At 38.7% G+C, this 22,485-nt stretch overlaps 1 protein-coding gene across 2 annotated transcripts in view; it reads right to left on the bottom strand.

Moving 5' to 3' along the window:
• adamts14 (ADAM metallopeptidase with thrombospondin type 1 motif, 14) overlaps window positions 1-22,485 on the bottom strand; it is a 49,858-nt gene that overhangs the window by 2,412 nt on the left and 24,961 nt on the right. The window contains exons 6-21 of one of the 2 annotated variants that reach the window (XM_007558302.2): window positions 21,521-21,677; window positions 17,380-17,485; window positions 13,574-13,717; window positions 13,309-13,441; window positions 12,971-13,084; window positions 12,601-12,749; window positions 11,524-11,696; window positions 11,175-11,308; window positions 6,859-6,982; window positions 6,692-6,772; window positions 5,214-5,377; window positions 4,972-5,137; window positions 2,878-3,010; window positions 2,584-2,791; window positions 1,969-2,098; window positions 460-531 (exon numbers count right to left, since the gene is read on the bottom strand). In XM_007558302.2, coding sequence (XP_007558364.1) covers window positions 460-531; window positions 1,969-2,098; window positions 2,584-2,791; window positions 2,878-3,010; window positions 4,972-5,137; window positions 5,214-5,377; window positions 6,692-6,772; window positions 6,859-6,982; window positions 11,175-11,308; window positions 11,524-11,696; window positions 12,601-12,749; window positions 12,971-13,084; window positions 13,309-13,441; window positions 13,574-13,717; window positions 17,380-17,485; window positions 21,521-21,677 — 2,188 coding nt within the window. The remainder of the gene's footprint in view (window positions 1-459; window positions 532-1,968; window positions 2,099-2,583; window positions 2,792-2,877; window positions 3,011-4,971; window positions 5,138-5,213; window positions 5,378-6,691; window positions 6,773-6,858; window positions 6,983-11,174; window positions 11,309-11,523; window positions 11,697-12,600; window positions 12,750-12,970; window positions 13,085-13,308; window positions 13,442-13,573; window positions 13,718-17,379; window positions 17,486-21,520; window positions 21,678-22,485) is intronic. The other variant, XM_007558303.2, reaches the window with a different exon arrangement.

Below are 22,485 nucleotides of genomic sequence, written 5' to 3'. Positions count from 1 at the left end.
CGATTGCTTCACTACAACAAGAACACGCGATTGGTCTGGACGTTTTTACTGACGAGGGTAAAAAGTCAAATTCAGCTACTTTCAAAATCTGTGATGATGAACGAAGTCAGAAAGCACAAAAGGTGCAAAAAGGAGGAAATAGTGTGCATTCATTCAGGGTGACACTCAAACAGAGAATGTGACTTTTGAGAGATCTTTGGAAATCCCAGAATTAAAGAGGATACATTCTCTGGAGAATACACTCAGGGATTATATTGTTTTAATTGTGCTAACCATGCTAAATGCTAATATTAGATGCTAAAGGCAGTTTGAAACAGAAACTGTGTAGAATCAGCCCGCCAAAGCTTTACAAAACACAAAGCATGAAAATAGTGTTTTGTGATTCTAATCAGTGCATCTCCAAATATTTTTAGGTTTGTAAATGTGACTGTTTTAGTAACAGATTTCAGATCGACTTACTAGATGAAAGTTTCTGGAAGGGGCTTTCAGAAGCACCATGGAATACTGCGTCGTCCATCATTGTAGAATTATCTGTAGATTTAGAAAATAAAATAAAACTGTTAGACCAGGACTATACAACAAAGACAGTAAAGTAATAGTAATAACAAGGGACAGCAAGAACACGATAAGCCGCTGAACATGCCAAAAAAAAATAAATAAAAAGCAATATCTTATTGCGTTTTCCAGAGAAGGCTAAATACATGTTTGCTTCACACTGTTTGAGGACAGAGCAATAAAACAAAAGATGCAGTGGGTCATCACTGAAAGAACATTTTTGATAAAAAAAAAAGACCCCTTAAGGGTCTAGCACAACGCTTCTGCACCCACAGAGCATATTATGAGCCAAGAGTGCTTTGAACTCCTGGAGTGAGTCACCACAAAAATTGAAATCATAATCAAAGACAACAAACGCAGCTATAAACAGGAGGCTCTCAAGCGAAAGACTGCAGATTTCCGGAGAATAAAAGAGGGAAGATTGAATTTGTTGAATTTAACTCAGCAAACAAAAACTTCAGCAGATCTCTGTCTGTTCTCCTCGCCAGGATTCAGAATCTAACTTTCTCTTGTCTTTCCTGTGTTATTTAATCTGTGTTAATAACTCTGACATCACTAAATATATATAAATATTTGCTTTACAATATGCCTACTTCCCTGTTCTCCATTGCTTTTCTCATCTAAGTTTCAACCATTAACCAAGAAGAAAAAAGGTAACTGGAGGTTACTGAAATGATGTCATAACGTAGAGTCACTAAATACCTAATTACTAAAAAAATTCCAAAAACTCTGAATTTCTTTTAAACTGCTTTTGTTATCATGCAGGTAAACCTCTGAAAAAATACACAGCATCTGACTTGCACAGCAAGATTCCCCTTTTACAAGTAAAATTTGAACAGTGATCTACATATTGTCATTCATGACAAGCTGTAAGTCAAATACATTCATACTTCCACCAATTATTTATGTGCATCATTGCTTGTTTTTTGTTGTTGTTTTTTTCCAGAACAAGCTCCAGTTGTAAAACTGCATCTCACACAGAGAACGTCGAGCTGTGAAGAGCATGTAAGAGCATTCATATGTAAACAAGCTCCCAACGTGAGTCTCCTGACATTTTACTATAATGCCAAAATTGACAAAAAAAAAAAAAAAAATGCTTCCCTATTGATATGAAAAGTGCATTTTCTAAAATAAATTGGTCAATTGTAGGAAAAAGACTCACGTTGGCCAACATCTCTTCGTCACGCATTAGGGAGAGCAATATGTACTTTTACTTATCTGTTGCTTGCTGTATGGTTTAAATAAAGATTAAATCTGATTTTAGTCATGGAGTTGTAATCTTTTTGGACGTCTTTCTTAAAGTCTGTCTTTTTGGGAGAAACAAAAGGGATGCTCTGTTGTGTTGACTGAATATCCCTCCTGTTATTTATCATTGAAACAACTCACTTCCTGTTGACATTAGTCGTCTCTCACCTGAACATGGACTCAGTTTGCAGATAAGGACCGTTTCTGGCTTCTCGCCCTCACACTCTGTGACGGCGCTGTCGCTGGCCTTGCAAGCCACCTGCCTTTGCTGAATCCCTTCACCACAGGTCACTGAGCACTGCCGCGCAGCAGACAAAAACAAAAAGCACAAGCAGAAACAGTTTGCTCGCGTCTGACATTTATGCACGCTTGTATTTTTTTTTTGCAATCACTTTTTTTTTTTTCAATCAAGCCAAAAACCTTAACTTTAAGAATCTACCTACAACGGATATAAATACAATTTTAGAATCAATATTGCTTAATAATAAAACTAAAAAGGACTCCAGACAGTTTCTGTCCGCACTTAATGACACATCTGGAAAGATCTGGAAAGAAAAAAAAAAAAGATAGAATAGAATCTAACGTCCATCTTAGAGTAAGACGGACGTGAATTTAATCACAAGGAAAACCTTTTGCTTTGGTAACAAAATCACCACTGACTCCTGCTATCACAGCTATCCTACTCATTTTAATTTCCGTTTGTCAAATTACAACTTTAGATTATTATGTTAATGACAAAAAAAAAAAAAAAACTCATTACCAATTTTTCTTTGATTTTCTTACCTGAGACCACGCCCCTGTCCTCCACTGAGCGGGACATGCAGTGTAGTTACACACTCTTCTCATCTCTGGCCGGTCACCTGTGCAGTGTTTGCTGTGGACAGCCCTGCTGGTGCCATTGTAGAGCGACTGCATGCACTGCACCACCCTGGTCTGGTAGCCGAGCTTCCCACAGGTCTTACTGCAGGGACTCCAGTCTTCCACCACCCACCTGCAAGGATATTGAGTGTGTTAAAATACTCTACATTGAGATTGGTGGTAAGCTTACTGTTACATCTTTGCCTGAAGCTCACTCACGCGGGCTGACTGCACTCTTGCACGTTGCAGCGTTTGCGGATGGGTTTAGGCTTTTTGCTGGTTTCGCAAAAGTTTCGGTGGACTAAACGGCCGTCACTCTTCCTCCTGCATCCATATTTTGTGTACTGTATTCCTGAGGAAGACAAAAAAGGTCCAAACCATCTCAGAACACCTGAAGTTGTTTTATAGGGACGAAAGTTATGGAAACAAAGCATTTACAGCCACGTCGTTGGCTGACTGGCTAGCAAGCCATTGACAAATAAAGGGGCAGATGAATGTATGCTAACTGTATTTTCTTAAGAGTGGCAGAATCCTGTGTTTTCCATAAGAAATGTGAGTTTAATTAAAATCTTCAAAGTATGAGAAAAGCGTATGACGAATAAAGTTAGTGATGTGTGTTCACCTGTGTCTCAGACTATGTTGTGGAAGTCTATCTAACTGCATAAGAGACGTAAATACAAATAAAAATAACCTTGAATATTACTGCTGTAGAGGAGAAAATAAACTGAAATAACATAAATGCATCTGCTGTGTTTCCTGCTTTTACTGCCACCTTTTGCGTCACTGGATAAAAATGTCAGTAGGTGGAAATGTTTTGATTCATCTCCTGTTCACAAAAGTTTACCACTGTCTTAAAGTGAATTCAGAAAGTGAATTTACTTTATAAAATTCATACTTAGTACCAATATTCATCTGGTACTGAATACTTCTTGTCACTTAATCCTTTAATTTAACCCAGGCACATTTTTTCATGTTCAGAAGTAACACAGATTTTAAAAAAAAGGAAAGGGGTTGAATAGAAATCCAGACACTCAATGCCAGATGCAACACAACACGTCTACCTTCTTGTAAAATCTTCAGTGCCTCTTAATTTGAAACGTGTGTTTGAACTTATTGGCATGATTATTACATGCTGCTGAATGCTTTCATTTAATTGATTATTGTCTCTTTATTTATCAGTAATAACTTTTTTTTTTTTTTGCCAAGCACATTAAAGTTTTAAATGAAATACTTTTTAAATCTTTTACATGAAAGTGGGCTTTTTCCACAAAAGTCTACTGAGTCATTTCTGTACCCCAAATGCTGGATTCTATGCTTTTAAACTGAAAACAAAACAAAACAAAAAAACTAATCAGAACTCACCAAAACCTCTCCTAAAGGAGGAAATAAGACACACTAAGACGACAGATTTATTCTGTTGCAAGTAACATTTTTTTTTTTCAATCCAGTCCTTTACTGTCCAACTTTGGAGAGTCTGTGCGACTTGTAGCCAAAACTGAATGTTCTCAGCTGGCGTAAACTTGTCCAGATACTTGTCTACTTGTGCGTTCATACTTTAGTTGTAGTGGTTATTTTCTGAAATTTATAGGCCAGGCAGGCAGCAACAGCTAATACCATAGTTATACTCGTGTCATGATCGTGTTTCTGTGTATTTATTTTTAGAGTTTTTTGTGTTCAGTTTCCTTCCTGTGTCTCCGTCTCTGCGTCTTCCCCGTTGATTGTCTCCCAGGCGTGTCTCGTTCCCTTGATTACCCCGAGTGTATTTAGTCTCACCTGTTGTCTGTGTTCTTCGTCGGGTCCTTGTCTTACGTCTTAGTTTGTCTAACGTCGTGTGTATGTGACTCCTTGTTTGACGCTCCAGTAGAACTGCTAAGTCCTGGATAGCGTTAGCTCTCGTTTCCAGTCCTGGTTATCTGTTGCTACCGGTATTTAGCTGTGTGCTAGTTCTCTGCCGTGCCGCCTGTTTTGGACTGTGTGAGCATTTTCATCATTAAACTCATCATCATCATCATCACCATAACCTGGGTCTCTCCTCACCACCTCAAACCACCACCTTATAACAACTCGCTTTATTCCCCCAATCTGATGGGGAAGCCAACACTGTTGTGTTTCATAAATCCAGGACTGGATCAGTCCTTTTTTTAAAATCAGGACTTGGTTTTGCAAATGCACTCAAAATAAGTTGGGTTAAAAAAAAACAACCAATGCCTGGAGATTCTCAGCTGCCGATGGACCTGTTCTAGAGAACATCAGTAGGTACGCTATTTCAAAGCAATAATTTTACGTTGCAAATGTTGCAGCTTTTCCACTGACCTCCGCCACATGGTTTGGAGCACTGAGACCAGCTTTTCAGCGCCCACTCATATGTGTCCAGCTCGGCAAGAAGCACATTGTTGTTGGTAATAAGTGGCAGGAGGTCCTCATGTATTATGTACTTATAAGTCAAACTGATTTTGACGTCCTCTTCCAGTGGAATGACCTGCAACATGCAAACAATGCGCTGTTAGGAAACTCTTGGCAGCTGGTAAAAATTTTACAGTTTTAGCTGTACTCACCAGAACCACAATGCCTTCGTGCAGAGGACCGGTTGTTTTTAATGTCTCCCTCCCTCCATCGACAGAGTATTCCCACTGTAAACCATTTTCGATGAAGGTCTTCGATTCAGCATCCTCACTTTTTTCATTTAGTATGAAGTGCTCAGTAACTTGATTCTTCACAGCTGAGCATTGAGGAAAAGGTCATTTAATTAGGATGCAGAGAGAAGGAGAGATGCTTGCCATGTGAGTTTCTTTTTATGATGATATCTTTGATATTTTCTCAAAGTGGGAATCTCACTGCACGTATTCTGACATTTCAACTGTTGTGATGATCCGACACTAATTCCGCCAAGTTAAGTACCACCTGCTGCTCAGAATAGCCATTAAAAGCCACAATGAGATATGGACGGTTCTGATGAATGCCACTGAGAGTCAGACTTTCCCAGCACTCCTGTGTGTTATCACTCAGGTATTGAAAAATAAAAATTATATAAACTAATAGAGCACTTTTTTTTATGAGTAAGATTATATAAAGCTTTTATCAGCAGGCAGGATGTAGACTGCACTCAGAGTTTCAATTTTCAGCTTTGGATAAAAAATAAAAAAAAACAAGGTGATCCACAGAAGTAATGCACTGTAATTATATGTACAAGCATATTTTTCTGCCTTGTCAACTCCACTGCTACAGAAAATAACAGAGGTAAACATATTTTTTAAATCCGGTGTTGATCTGGAATTTTTTTATGTTTTTAAATCAGTGAGAAAAGGGCTTTGAGCAGTCAGTACCACTAGGAAAAAAAGCTACACGAGTTCAGTACATGTGTTATTTATTTCCAGAAATTACTTTTTATAAGCTACAAACAGACAAGGAATCCAACTGAATGTGAATGTAAAGCTGAAAACCCAGCATGTCAGTTCCTTTCATTTTATTAACAAAAAAGAAAAAATGGTTGGGTGACCCCCGGGAAGAATACACAACCGCTTCTGAAAAGCATAAACAGATGCTGAGAGCAGGACGGACATGACTTCACGTTTCAGAAGAAACACGTAATGCATTTTACGACTGGTACAAAGTTAGTGCATGTCATCCAGGTCTCTCCAACCCTCCCTGCACCTACTGCTGAGAATTATATTTTGGAAATAGTCAGATACGGAGTTACTGAGCTCTCGCTAATTAAAAAGCACAGGCAGCTCACCACCAAATTAAATTACATTTTTATCTTTGTTCAAAGCACTGGAATTGATAAAGTGAGTAGACCTCTACTAAGTAATAGTCATTTCTCCAGGTCACCCTCCAAATCTTTGGAAAGTGAGATAACAAGGCTGTGGTTAAATTATTCAGTTCAACGTGTAAAAATCTATATCCCCATTACGTCAAACCTAGTGCATAACTGTGAACTAAATAATAATGTGAACTAAACTCATTTCAGGCAGAAGAATCTAAACATTTATTATTAGACACTTTAAAAAGAGAAAACTATGTGAGTTGTACTTACCAATAATATGGGGGGAGGTATTGTTTTCTTCAATGATTATGTGTCGGGCTCCCATTGGGATGTCAAACATTTTAAGCATTCCTTAGAATAAAAAACAGATTAGGTCAGCCCAGTGCTGGGTGTTAAATGATTTCTGCCTCGATGATATGATGAAACTTTATATTTACCATTCTTTTTGGGGGTCTTAGTCAGTGTTAGCTTCACAGTCCGACAGTGGGAGTTGTCCCCCTCACAAACTCCACATTTATCCTCGTCTTTGTAAGAGCCAACCTCCTTGTCGCAGCCTACGTGCTGCAGAGAGAGCGCAGGCAATCAAACCAGAGCAACTTTTAGACACACTGAGATTGCGTTTCGGGAACAATTATGTCATGTGTGGACGCGGCCCATATTTGGGTTTTTAAAAACGACAATTTCTTACGAAAGACCCAGACATAACATAAGTTGCAGCCAAAACAAAATGTTGAGCCTTTTCATTCAAAAAGATTAAAACTTCAAACTTTGCGTTCAAGGTTAATAACGGAATAGAATACAAACAGTGTGCATTCATTGGGGCAGCAGCGTTTCAGTCCAGACTGTTTTACGGTTTGCAGAAAAAAATATCAGACGAACAATGAGCAACTTCATCACGAGCACAGCAACAAAAGTTATGATAATTTGTGAAAATTCACTATTTCTCAGTCTGGAACCTATATTTCTTAATGAAAATTTTTGCTTCCATGCGAAAAGAAGCATTTGGATCTCTCTAGGTCAGGGGTGTCAAACTCAATTTCACCCAGGGCCACTTCAGCATATTGGCCCCTCCTCAACGGGCCACATTGACGGTACAGATCAGGAGTGCATCCCTGCTAAAACACCCCAGACAAAAGGTTGACTTCCCTCATTCAGTTCTGTAGAGGCTTATAATGATTCAATGGTCCAGGTGTGTTAGAGAAGGAATGTATCTAAAGCTGCAGATGGTAGCTCTGGAAAACTAGACTTGGGCACCTCTAGCATAAATGCATGAAAATACAATGTTAAAAATAAATTAAACACCTCATACTATTAAATAACTGATTTTATGTATTGAAGTTTTAAATATTACATTTGAGTTTCCATGGATGTAAAATTACTGCTCAGTTTAAAAATTACAATATTTAAATCAGTGTTTAAAGGTAAGCAAACAAATAATAAAAACAATCACATGGGCAGACATTATAGACTTTATGGAAAGATTTAGTCTCTGAAATCAATTAATTTAAAAAATCCTTTCTGAATATCATCTCATGGACTCTGAACTAAATGCGTCTTTCTGACCGGGAGCTGACAGCGTGTTGAAGAGTTATGGACCGGACGCTTTGGAGCATCTGGTTAGAAAAGGCATTACAAACCTTTGGTTGAAATGTAGTTTGTAGTCAATTCATGCTTAAAATCTATTTTAAGTCAATCATCAGCCTATAAATGTGGCCCCCCAGCATGTTTGAGCACGGTGCATGTGTCAAACATGGTGTAATGCATGTTTGACACATGTGCATCATGCCATAGAACTGCCAATTGGTAATTGAAGTAAAGTAGCTTCGATTTCAAAGAAGCCTACATTGAAGTCGATTGGCAAATGAACCATCACGAAAGAGGAAGGCTCTTGTTGTCTCACTGCACTCCAAGAGATGTATAACCTACAAAAACCATTTCTGTCTGGTTTTGAACCAGAGACCTTTTGCGTGTAAAGCAAACATGATAACCAATACACTACAGGAACTGAACTTCTCTGCTTTGTTTCAGTTTGAGGTTCCAAAGTTGATGATGTGAGATGCAACGCATGAACATTTCAACTGAGGCTTGCACTCAGATGCCTGGATTCAGAGTACAGACCATGACACCACAGAACCCTTGTTGACCTTTAGTAAACACCTGTGATGAATAGAACATGCAAAATCTGTTTCTGTCTGGTTTCGAACCAGAGACCTTTTGCGTGTGAAGCAAACGTGATAACCACTACACTACAGGAACTCATGCTCTTTGGAGTGTTCCTGGTAGATGATCCACATTTTGTTAGAGACACATTAAAAAAATATCTCTGAAATACAATCAACACTTGAAAATTAAAAATGGTACAAAAATAATATCAACACTTCAAAATACAAAATCTCTGGAAAATAAAATATTATGTGTTGTTTTGAAAAACATTGGAATATAAGCACTTTCATTAAGTCTTCATTGTGGTAAGAGCATGTAAGTTCTTCTTAAATCCATGGAAACTCAACAGTTTGTAAGGTAGGTGAGTTAGCTCAGCAGGTTAGAGCACCATGCTGGTAATGCTGAGGTCGTCGGTTCAAACCCCGTATGGGGCAATTCATATCTAAGGTCCTTCAGACAATCAACACTTCAAAATAAATAAGGGTTCAAAAATAAAATCAACACTTCAAAATAAATAAGGGTTCAAAAATAAAATCAACACTACAATAAAAAAGGTTTCAAAAATAAAATCAACAATTTACAATAAAAAAATGGTTCAAAAATAAAATCAACACTACAATAAATAAGGTTTCAAAAATGAAATCAACACTTTGCAATAAAAAAGGTTCAAAAATAAAATCAATACTTTACAATAAAAAAATGGTTCAAAAATAAAATCAACAGTTCAAAATGTATAATGGTAACTGTTTCTGTCTGTTCAGTCCATAAACTAAGCCTGGGATACAAAAAATGTATTGAAGATGTCATTAGCAGAGACAAATGGTTCTACAGAGTCCAGAACGCCGCTCTCCTGGGCAGTGACACTAATTTAAGTGAAGTCACTCAATTTAATTTAAGTTATTGGGGAGGTTTTTGTCACTACTAACTAAACCGCATAAAATGCGACTAAATAGCCGATGTTAATATGATTGTAATTTCACGGATCAAAATAGTACATGACCGATTTTTTAATGTTGTCGGTCAAGATAACGGATAACAAAAAAAGTCTAGCGCGACCTGCCGCCCTGACACCAACTCACACATCTTCATTCACAGTCTTACTTGTAAATCGATGTTTCTTTTCTTGGACGTTTTGATGTTAGCTTGTCGACATCTCAGTCTTATTCGCTGGGAAAATCAATAAGCAGCTTGAGGTGACTCTGCTGCTCTCTAGTGGCGAGAAGCCGTAATGTTGGCTGGTAACAATCGGAATGCATTGTGGGAGATGTAGTTTGTAGTCAATTCGTGCTCAAAACCTATTTTAAATCAATCATGGGCCTATAAAATGCTGGGGGGGCCATATACAATGACATGGCGGGCCACATGTGGCCCGCGGGCCTTGAGTTTGACACGTGCTCTAGGTGAATATCTCTTGATTTTGCACTTTTTACTATCATGCTTTTTCCTTCCACTCAACTCTCTATAAATATGCTGGGATACATCGTTAGCAGTGACATCCTGAGGCTTATCCTCCTCGTCTCCCACATGACTGTTGTAGGTCATGACATAAATAAAAGCGTAACGTAATGTAACATTTTTGTGTTCAAAACATTGTCAGTTTACGAATATTCTTTTTTATTTGAGAAAATCAATACTGGTTTTTCATTAGCTCTATCCCATCATTATCAAAATTCCCTGTTATGAAGACACTCTGTGTAATAATTTTAAGTAGGATTTTCACTTTTTAATCAGTTTACTGAAATAAATTACATTTTTAGTGATAGTCTAAGTCAGTGAATTGCACCTGTATATTTTTTTCATACTGTCTTATATTCTACCATAGAAAAATATTCAATTTGAAGTAATTGCACCCTTTTTTATTAAACAATGTTCATATTACCAGGGTTGAAGTTTTTCAGTTTATGGGAAAGGTTTGACTTCAGTCAACCTTTTGGGATTAGCAGTTTAAAACGTTATGTTTTTATTCATTTTTTCTTTCTGCTTTGCCCCTAAAAACTGAGTTAAACACATAAAGAACACCGCACATGTTTCACATATAACTCTCATTAGAAAAACAACTCACTCCTGAAGTGATGTTCTTTAAAAGTTATAGCCTGGGTATGCAATCACTGGTGTTACATCAGTAATTGAGAACATGTGTCTCGTTCATATGTGGCGGTAGGATGGAGTGATAAGGGGATGGATGGATTTAGGTATTACTTGCAAGTCTGTTATCATGAGGAACGAACAGAGCCAAAAATGGAGGCTTTCAATTGACCCATCCGTCTATATTCCATGGCTAAAATAACAATATCCTGAATAAAAGCAGGAGGGAAGGCTTGGCTCAGCCTTAGAGAGAGTGGAAACTCCAGTAGAGAGCTGATCCATTGAATCAGAAGGAGTCAGTTGAGATATTCCTGCAGCATTCCCAAGAGTGAGCTGAAGAGTATTGATGATGACAAGAATAATTGGCTTTACCCCTGTAACCAATATGCCCCCTGCAGGCTGATCTGAGATAAGTAAAACATTGCAAATAAATGCTGCAGATGTGATTTTTATTTATTTATTTATTTTTTAAATCTTTCAGTGGACTGCTTCACTCAAGACTCACCAGACACTCCCCTCGAGCGCAGACGCTGAAGGGGTCTGAGTAGCTGCACCTCGTCCCATCATGCATCACCTGGTTCATGAACACCACCTCCCCAGTTTCCTTCGATTTACAGCTTAGCTCGCATTTACGAGCCTCTGGAAACAACAACCAAGGGTCACTAATTAGTTTGTGAAAATGTCTTTCAGATGTGAAAAATTGATTCATACAATAAACACACAACAAACACACACAGACACACACACACACACACATGCACGCACACACACACACACACACACACACAAATTCAACAAATTATTTTCTCCCCCAACATGTAGAGCCAGCTTTAATAATGTATTTACAGTCTTACCATCTGGGTGCTCATATGGCAGCCAGGTGTGCTTGATGTTGTTGTGGTATTTGTTGCTCCGCTGGACGCACTGCTGAGCGCGGAAGTCTTCATAGTGGCCTGCACACTCCTCTGTGTTGCACATCTGGTAGTCAAACGCAGAGCCTGGACAGTCTCGACCGCCGTAGGCAGGCCTGACCCGGGACAGAAACAGCAGCGGTGTTAAATTCGTGGCAAGGATTCAGACTCCTTAGATTTCTGGTTCTGAGCTTTGCTTATGTGATTTTATTAATTAACGTGAAATGGTGTATGCCGATCTAATGAAGATTTTCTCATTGTTCTGCTTGACCATACAGTATGCTTTAAGTTCTTTGCAGTTTTTCCTTTGCATAGGTGGAAACGAAGCTGGATTACGTCAGGCACTGTGGTTCATCTTCTGTTTTTATTCTTTTTAATTGCTGCATTTGCATGCAGAATAACATACTCAGCCTGGCCTGACTTTTCAGACTCTGCCATTTGAAACAGTGTAAAGGCATTAGCTGCATTATTTAGCAGAAAATCCATAGCAATTATAATTTTTTTTTAGTAGCAAGGCATAAATGCTTCAACCGTTCCTCTAATTACCTTGATGACCCAACCTATTAATTACTCAACAACACTATGCAGCATACTTCAGCTCTCCATTCAAAAAAACCCTTTTTGTGATAGACAAGTATAAGCTACTGAATAATTTAGATGTGAAAGGAAAAGGAAAAGCACATGTGTTTCTTTGATATGTTTCTGTAATCTCTTCCCTGATTCTTGACCATTATATGTTACTTTGTTTTGGTCTATCAGATAAAATGACAATAAAATATACCGAAGTTTAGCAAAACAAAATATGAAGAGTTTGCAAAAAAAAGAAAAAAAAAAAAAGAAAGGCTATTAATACCGATGAAAGAACAATATCTGTGCTGTCTAATCAGGAGTGTTCTTCCCAGATTTCCGTTTATAGTTTTAAAACAATGACACAATTTCTTTGATGAATTAAAATAATGTGTTCATCCAAGAGGTCATGACTATGTTTTGGATCAGTCTCATCACTGCCTCAATACTCACGGGGGGTCATTGCACTGCCTGCTGCGGGAACGAACTCCACCGCCACACGTCCTGGAACATGACCCGTATTTTGACCAGGAGCCCCAGTTCCCATCATGCCCTTGCAGCTCCTGGCTGGACTTCCAGATGCAGTGACCCTTGAAGCACCACTGGAAAATGAGATGAGATGGGAAGGATGACGGACGGTTCAAAACATCTTGAAACAGTGCAATTGAGTTTCCTGAAAACATCATAGCCGTTCTGACGTTCAGTATCCCAAGACAATTCCACTTTTTACCAGTTAAATAAATAAAGAAAAAACACCAATCAAATTACATAAAAGGAATGAAAAGTCAGTTTTTATAAAAGCTCTTTCAGTGCCATGTCCTACCTTTCCAGGTGCACACTCCGTCCCATCTACTGGAGGGCCTTTTTTGGTTTTACAGAAATACTGGTTGTCAGGGTGGCTGCACCACAGCTGCTTGCAGGGGTCGTAGGTTCGAAACTAAAGAGGGGAATTTTATTTTTTTAAGAATTGATCTAAACATTTCTGTTTTTTTCTTTCTTTACAACTCAGAAATGGTGAACCTAACTTCACCATTTCAGAAATGATGCATCCCCCTCTCTTATCAGTCATCCACCCGTGATCTTACATGTTAAAATCACTCGCAAAAGATAAAGAAGGACTTTCGTTAGTCAATGCAGTGCATCCGGGTGTGCAGGACTTACAGCTGTGCACATTTTGTAACCAACACCAAAGTCAAAACGGCACTGCTCATCCATTGAATAATTAATTCCAGGAAGCTCAGGAAGCTTGGGCCACTTGTGTTCAAAGGGATCATCCAGAAGGCAATCATAGGAGCTGTGGGAAAGATTAAAATGAGTTAAGCGTAAATATTACATATCATGAGGGATATTGAGAAAACAGAGCTTTGAACTCTTCTGGAACTAAGGGAACTTTTAAAAAAAAAGGCCTGGGAGAAGCAGCACATACTGAATGTATCTGTTGAGCTCCTGTTTGCTGCAACGCGACCAGTGGTAGCGATGGAAAGCTGCTTGGACCAGTGGGGCCATGATGCTGCCCATACTGGTTTCATCAGCGCAGCGATTCCCCTGGCCATCGTGCTCCATGCCCAGCCTAAGGGCCAAAACAAACTCATTAGACAAGAGTACGTGCAATATTTGATGTACGTATTTATAATTGGCACGAGATAATAACTTCACGATTTTGCAAGTCGATGTCATGTACGAGTAAGTAGGATTTAAGTTAGTATGGTAGCTCCACCAAACTGCAGCGAGAGCCACTACAAAAATCAAGTGACAGATCCCACAATCTGCTTCAAACCAACACGGCAAGACAGGAGAGCACCGAAGAGGAAAAACAGGCTGATTTATGCGACTCCCTGTTGTTTTATAAAACCTATTCCTACTAATTAATAATAATTTCCGTATTGTTTTTCACACGAGTGTTAATCATCGTACATTGTCTGAATTTGATTACAAACAATTCATCCCAAGAAACCTTTTCACACTGACAGCTCAACAAACCCTCGGCGTTAAGGTTGCTAAAGCCAATGAGTGAAACCACACCAGGGGTCTGTTTTTAATGGAATAATCCAATCAAAAGTCTGGCAGAGCCTTCCTGAAGCCAGCAACAGACAGCAACAAAATGACGAGTTTTGCATAATTTGGTAAATATTTGAATGTAGCCGCAGGAGGCATCTTAATGTTGTCTTGTCGGATGCTATCAGGAGAAGCACAACATGTCGGAACCCTCTCGGGTCTCACAGCTTGAAAAAGTTGACTGAAGAGTGAGAGGTATAAGGCAAAATGCCAATTAGCATCAAATGAAATCTTTCTTCTTTAAGTTGCTATAAAATACTGTAAACAAAAAAAAATTACTGTTGAATGTGAGTCAACAGTCCTGTTAGCATTTTGCTCCAAATCAGCTAAGAACACAAGTGTAAAAAGGTGCTCCAGACCACAATAACACTTTTTCTCTAAAAGATAAATGATATAAGTGGTGGAAAACTCACAGTTCTCATCACCCTGGACACCCCACTCCCATCATAAAAACATTGTGTTGATAGGATCATAGTGTGGAGTGATTTTCTGTCTGACGGAGAAAATGACTTACTTCAAAAATGGTTGAAGTTAAAACAAAAACCCATGAGGAAAAACCTGCTACAGAGTGACACTTCAGTCTTTCAGGACAGCAACTCCAAAAATAATGCCAAGGCTACAATGGAACAATCTCCAAATAACCAATCTGACAAAACTTGAGTTTTTTCCACAAACAAAAATAGAAAATAAAATCAATGTCTTTCTCTGTGCAGCTGGTAGAGACCACCTGAGCAGTTCTGCTAATCTTTTTTTTTTTAATTTTCAGGGGGTCTAAATACGATGGCTCACCACGTTTTTCAAAATCATTTTTTTGTAAAAAAAAAAATTGGAAAACTACGGATCATTTTCCTTCAGCTTTATAATTATGCACTACTTTGTTGTGCTCTAAAAAAAACCAAAAACGTTACAGTAAGGTTTCGTTTGTGCTGTGAAAAGTTACATGAACATAAATACTTTTTGAAAGGCACCTTATACCATCAACATAAACATTGTTTTCAACAGTTCTGATCAGCAATGCAGACATTATGAGAAGACAAAAATCAAGTCAAAAAGCATAACATTTTCTTACTGAATGACAATAGCACTGTGAAAAGAAAGCTTGTCCTTATTCAAAAAAAAAAGTCCATGCACAGAGAGACATAATCACTATAACATATTCATCTACCCAACTTCACTTCTCTATGATCCTGTCCATACAACCAAAAAAATTATCTCTGCATGGTGAGGAGACTGCACTTCTTTTACTCTGCTTTTTCCTGAAACAGACTCAGACTCTGCAGGAACATCAAGTTTTTCATGCAGTCGACTGGAAGGTGTTTGGACTGACAATCTCAAACAGCTCACACCTAGAGATCAGTGACGCGACCACGAGGAACTGTGATTATCAAATGAGTTCTTAAAATCAAATAGTTCTGATGCATCCATTCTGAAAAACCTCTTGGATTTGCTAAAAAAAAAAAAAAAAAAAAAAAGAAAGGCTATTAATACCGATGAAAGAACAATATCTGTGCTGTCTAATCAGGAGCGTTCTTCCCAGATTTCCATTTATAGTTTTAAAACAATGACACAATTTCTTTGATGAATTAAAATAATGTGTTCATCCAAGAGGTCATGACTATGTTTTGGATCAGTCTCATCANAAAAAAAAAAAAAAAGCATCATTTTCACCGAGCGGAAGTTGTGACACCTAAAACACGAACGCACTTGAGGACTGAACAAAGTCATTGAGACAAACAGCTGCTAAAAATGTTCTGATTTGACTGTAGAAGCAATCAGTTGCAACAAGCCTCAGATTACACAGGTGGGTTTCTGCGATGCCATTAGGGGGGAAAAAACAACAACACTGCCAGCAATTAGCTGCTGCTGGAATTAAAGCCATAAAGGTGCATATGTAAATTATCATATAACCTGTACGTTACATGGGTATACTTTTCAACATTTCTCAATTAAAAATGCTTTGTTTATTGTGACAAACGTTTTGTGGTAACTGAGTTTGGGTTTTTAACTAGCTGTAAATGAAATTAGCACAAATAAATGTTCAAAATATAAAACTCCCATTGTAATTAGTGCAAATATTCTATGTGTTTTATTTTTTAAAGTTGAATTACTAACAGAAATAAACTTTTTTTTTATAATGGTCTACTCGTTAGCATGTAGGTCTACATGCGTGTTTTTCTTGAAACAAATAATTGTCCAAATGTAAATGGAAAAAAAAATAAAAAAGCTTATAAAATAGGAAGAAAAACATAGAGAAACCTTTGGGTGGTTGTTGATCTCAAGATAGGAGATTTTTAAACGTCAATAGGCACAGCATGAAGTCTGCTTCTGTCCACTCCTAAAGGATGGAAACATTGGTGACCTTGTTTTTTTTTTTCTTCTTCTTCTTCTTTTGTGCAATGTGACAGACAATCAAGTCTGTTTGGCTGGCTCTAGATTCTCGTGCCACAGTGGGAGGCTGGGCTCACAAATGTTACAGCTTCTCATTATGCTCCAGAGCTCAAAGAAAGAGGAAAAAAAGCTCTGTGAAATGGGGCAGAGGTGATACGCAATATCTGGACTGAGTGACCACAAGAAAAAAACACCACTGGTGACTTGGAGGAAACGCAACATGCTACCGCGCAAACCTTTAAGAGTCATCTCTTCAGCTTCACAGAGATGGAAGTCATCTTTAAAAGATCTAATGGTGTAACTTGCAAGCAACTTTGAGTTGAACATTTCACTTTAATTTTGTGTGTGGCTCCAAATCCAGGCCTCCATTGGTTAATAAATTTGATTTCCATTGATGATTTTTGTGTGATTTTGTTGTCAGCACATTCAACTTTGTACAGAACAAAGTATTCAATGAGAATATTTCATTCATTCAGATCTAGGATGTGTTATTTGAGTGTTCCCTTTATTTTTTGAGCACTGTATATATATATTCTTCTACCTTTGTTCTCTATAAAATCTACCAAAAACACATAAAATCAACGAATTCATGTTAGAAAACATGTCCTTTAATTATTCAAACTGATCCTCTTTTTAAGTGCAAGATTTTTAGGTGTTGCATTTCTCCATTGAGGTTTTTTGACCACAGACTGCTGTGCTGTGACAGTCAAGCCAAACTGTCAGCTTAGCCGAAAGCTCGTAGACCTCGTGAAATGCCGCTACGCCCTTCGTCGGGAAGCTGTTACTTACACGTGACCAGTTTCGTGAGCAACGACGAAGGCAGAGGAGAAGCCGTCTTCGTGATTCAAGGTGCAGCTCCTCAGCGGGTGACACATGCCAGTCACTGGAGCATAACCTGGGTGACAGAGAAGATCATACAGCCCCGACAGTCAAGGACAAGAAAGAAGAACTTGCATCACACACTTTCTTGCATCGTTCCCAAGTCCAAATTACTATAAAATTCACACCAGATGCCACCAAGAACCCAAGTAATAAACATTCAAGGAATTCCTAATTATGTTACATGTAATAAAGGTTTAATGTCAGCGGGCATTAGTATTAAATATCCTTACTGTAATTGAATGCCTTGTAAAGCCTTTGCTGACAGTTTTAACATGTCTACAGGTGTAATTTCAGCCAATTTTTCAACAAAAACTGTCTTGAAGTCTTAAATGTTCTCGGGGCCTTTTATATGCACTCTCATCTTCACTTATTTCCCCATTTTATTTTATTTTTTTTCAAATAAATTCATTAATTTGCTGACTGATTTCTCTAGCTGTGAGCTTGTGGTTAACCTCTTGCATAAAATCCACTATAGTTCTCACGCAGTGCATTGCTTATTTTATAAAAAAATAAAATAAAATAATATCCCACTAATAGAATTTCTACAAGTTTAACATGTAGAAAAAAAATGTTGGTTCAGGCAACATTTGTGGATGATTTTTTTGTTTCCTCTTTCAGGAATCGTGCTACCAGAACCTGCTCATTAATGGTAAAATTAAGCTTTTTTGCATTTTTGGATTATGGCTCCATGCTTCTTGTTGACTACATTGGTAATTAGAAACCTTTTTATATGCAAACAGTTAGGATTAAGCTAGTCAATATTAGCTTACACTGACTGCTTTGAAATGTGGGCAGACTGTATTTTTTTCCCCTCACTTTGAAAGCTTGTTCACACCCCCTTTAACCATGATTTCATTATTTTTGCCCTGTGCTTTTTGCTTAATTACACAAACTGCATTATTTATTTATTTATTTATTTGTTTATTTTGTTTGTATGTGATCATTACTTAGCTTGTCAGTGACATGAAGTGTGAATTTCTCATCAGTTCTGGAAGAATATTAACTGGGAAAAACTTTGACGTCCTCATTACTTATTTTCTTATCCACATGAGGCACCTGTCAGAGAAATATTCCACAAGTAGTCTTTCATAGTGCGCTTTTATAGACTCACTATGGACAGCTGGCTTTCAGAACAACTCTGCTGTGCAATTAGGTTCAGAAAAACACCCAAATGATTGCTCAGATTATTTTTTTAAAAATCCATATCATACATTAGTAATGATCTGGTTGAGCAGTTTGTATTCAGAAAGTAGCATTTTCACATACTCAGGGTAAAAACCACGTCTAATGAAGCTCTAAAGGGTAAAAGTAGCTGAGGATTTTGTTTTTGTAATGAGGTGTGAGTGACGCGTTTCACTCAGCAGCCACTCGGCAGGAAAACCTCTTGAGCCTCTGACAAAAGGCATGCAACATTTTGAAACTAATAGTCTTACGTTCGAATGAAAACACAGCACGACCAGCTCGTTTCACGATCCCCAGGCTCCCGCGGCACAGCGTTTTTTTTCCCCCCCAGCTACACCAAAAGCTACGCCCCAGCTATCATGACAATGTGCTTTCAGCGCACCACGGCAACAAACTTTTAAGCAAAGCACAAACAGTAAACATGACTCGATCAAGAGGTGTGCAGCGATTCAGCTTTGAGCGTTTTGGCGTGGTTCAGAAGCACGCCGGTTTCAGCCTCACTTTTTGGCGGCTTTCAGAGACTTCTTCATGCTTTCTGACCACCAGAAGACCTCTTTTGGCATGCAGGTAAAAAGCAGAAAATGCAGCAGGCAAACAGCTGGCGATAAAGGGCTCTCGTGTTATTTGGCCGGGGTTGAAAAAGAAATGTCCGCAGCAAGTTAATTCAGTCGTAGTGCAGTGACGTTCTCATGTTCATAATGAGGCATGTGCAGCATATCCAATACGTTTCAGTGAGGGCTCTAGTAGTAAATAAAAATACGAAGAGCTTATTATTGCTGGAGGCGAAACTGAGGCATGTGAAAGCAGTTATGGAGCATGACTCTTTATCTCAGAGGCAGATAAAGGGAAATTAGGGGAATGCTGAAGACATTCCCACAGAGAAGTCAGCTCTGAATATTTACACCCTGAAGCGCAACCATGCAGCAGGAGAAGCATGTTTCTTTTCTTCCGTGGCTCGTTGTGTACCCGGTGAACTCGGATATCGTATAACATGCCATTAAAACCTATTCATAATCTGTGTATGTTTCTATGCTTTTTTTTTCTTTTTTTTTTACATTACAACCATAGATTTCAATCTGTCTTATAAGAGATTTTACGGAGTTCCACTTTGAGATCTAGTCAGAGATTCCCAACAGGACTTAGCTTTAGCTTTTAACTGGGTCATTCTTGCACAGGAACATGCTGTTATCTAAACCAGTGGTACACGGTTATGTCGTGTCCGTGCTTCAGAAGTGCAGATTCAAATGGCTGCCACCACCATGGTGGTGAATCAATGTTGCATAAGAGGGTGGGTCCAAGGTGATGTACAGTGTATGGTTTTTTTTCCCCTAAACATAGGATTTTGTTTCTAGGCCACAGAGTTCAATTTTGGTCTCCCCTGACCAAAACACTTTTTTCCACTTGTTTGTTGCGTCCAGGCCTGCACAGCTGGTAAACACTGTTGCCTGGCAGTAAGAAGGTCCTGACTTTATATAACCCAGCTTGAGGTCTTTCATGTGTGGAGTTTGCATGTTCTCCCCGTGCATGCATGGGTTCCTTCCAGGCACTCTGACTTCCTCCCACAGTTCAAAAACGTGACAGCAACGTCAACTGGGTCTCTCTAAAACTGAGCAGGTGTGTGTGTCTGCCATGTGTGTGTCCATGTGTTGAACCGGCAGCATGTCCAGGATATACCCCACCTCTCGCCCAGTGACTGTAGCAGAAACCCATACTCTATTTTAAAGTTTCGGTACTTCTGAAGAAAACCTGTTTCACTCTGTTTTATTTCTGCATATCAGAGTAAAGTGGTTTGAATAGAAATGCTTCTCCCACTTTCAAATAAAAAGAAAAAACCCTGAAAACCCTCTATGGTGGCAAATCACACTGAATAACGAAACACATTGAAGTTTATGGTCGTAATGTGCAAAAAGGGTTATGGATGTTGTTGCAACCCACAATATCTTGCATCTTAATCTTGAAACCAGATCTTGAGAGAAAGTGAATTGATTGTGTAACTCTGTGCTTTATGATTCCATTTGAAATCCATTCTCTTTTGTTCATTTACCTTTTAAAAAAAAAAAAATCATTCCCACCCACCCAAAATCTATATTTGGGTATAGAATCTGCCATCCCGTGGCTAAACCCTGACGAGAGAGTGCGATGTCTTCTCGTGACCCTGAGAGACAGCGCGGGCTCCAGGGCAACATGGTGTAACACTCTATAGAAACTGGGCTTGTTATGAGCACAACACAACTGCATCTATGGCAACATCCGTGGGTGTGACAAGCAAAGCAGGTAGCCCGAGGCCTTCCTCTAAACTTGACACATGTACATCAGAAGTTGAGACTGTGCACAGGTCAATACAAGATACCAAGCTTTAGCTCAGCGAAACTTTTCTTATTCTGGAGACAGTTTTTGTGCCGGTTTGGCTGCTCACTTCAAAGTTTGTTTTGAAGGGCTGAAAAAGAGAAACACAGGGTGAGAACAACATGTATATAGCACAAAAATTGCCAACTACTGCATACATGTGAACTGATGAAGAGATTAATTTTAAAATGAGCAAAAAAATAAAATAAAATAAAAACTAATTTCTGTTTTTTCTCTACATGCCAAAATCCTTCTTCAACTTTACCAATTTATCTTTTTTTTTTTTTTAACAGGGTGGCATCAACATCAAGTCAGCAAGGTTCTGAAAAAACTTTTTTTTTTTTTTTTTCCATCCAGTGATTTCGCCATTGGCAGATTTCTTTATGAGAAAAACCCACATGAGAGTTTCCATCAACCTTACCTGGGCAAGACATGAAGGAAGCCAACCCCCTTTTTTTGTGAATTGAAGCAGATATCAGCAGTCAGTCTGCACAGTCCTCGATCGAGAAAAATACAGTACCTTGCATACCTGCGGGACCAAAATCTTGCCTTGTGAGGAAGATGGCGTGGTCGTGGTACTCGGCGTGCTCAGGGTCACGGCGCTGCTGAGTGTTGGCCCATCGGCACACCTGCTCTAGGCTGCGGGAGGGGTTACCACGCTCAATCAGGCTTACAGACTGTAGAATAACAAAGGGAGGAAAAAAGGGATGTGATTAGAAATTGCATTAGTTCTTCCTTTGAATTCCCTCAGCAGTGGTTCCTCTGCTTAGCAGGTTAAATAAGACGAGCTGACACCTCATTGTTAACTTGCGGAGCATTAAAGAGAGGGAACACCTGCGCAGCCAGGGAAAATCGGAGATTATTTACAGCTAAATGCTTTAAAAGGAGAAAACTTTATTCGAAAGACTCCCAAAGGCTTAAAGCTGCAGACTATATTCAGTTATATAGACAGAAATACAATGGAGTAATCTATAACAAAGAGTAATTATTTGGAGATGAAATTAAGACAATATTTTCAATTGGTTCACGTATTGAAAGTTCGTGATAATAGCAAGGTGGCTCTGCAAAGTGCTGACTAAGGTTGGGTAAATTAAAACAGATGACAAACTTTCACGGTATGTTTTTCGTAAAAATGATTAAGAACCATATCTCATTTTCTTCCATTTCTCTTTCGCAAAGCAATTTTGCGGACGAAAGGATTTCATGGAGTCAGAAATAACCTGGAATCTTGATGAGCAAATCATATGTATGAGCTTTTTCTCGGACTTCTAACATGCAGGTAAATAATGTCCAGGTGAAAACGGTCTGAGCTGAAATGTGAGCAAGAAGCCCAGCTTTCTCCTCCTCAGCTATGTCATAAAATCTGCTCAGCTCGTCTCCGAAACGGAGCAGGTGAGGCTAAGAAGTGAAGTCACACCTTGATTTTTCCTAAATGTCTGTTGAAAGCAGGACTGATGACACATCCAACTGATGTGTGCTAAAAGC

The sequence above is a fragment of the Poecilia formosa genome, unplaced genomic scaffold, assembly GCF_000485575.1.
Source record: "Poecilia formosa unplaced genomic scaffold, Poecilia_formosa-5.1.2 Scaffold95, whole genome shotgun sequence".
Taxonomy (NCBI): Eukaryota; Metazoa; Chordata; class Actinopteri; order Cyprinodontiformes; family Poeciliidae; genus Poecilia; species Poecilia formosa.
The sequence above is the reverse complement of the archived record's forward strand: the minus strand, read 5'-3'. Positions and strand labels throughout refer to the sequence as shown.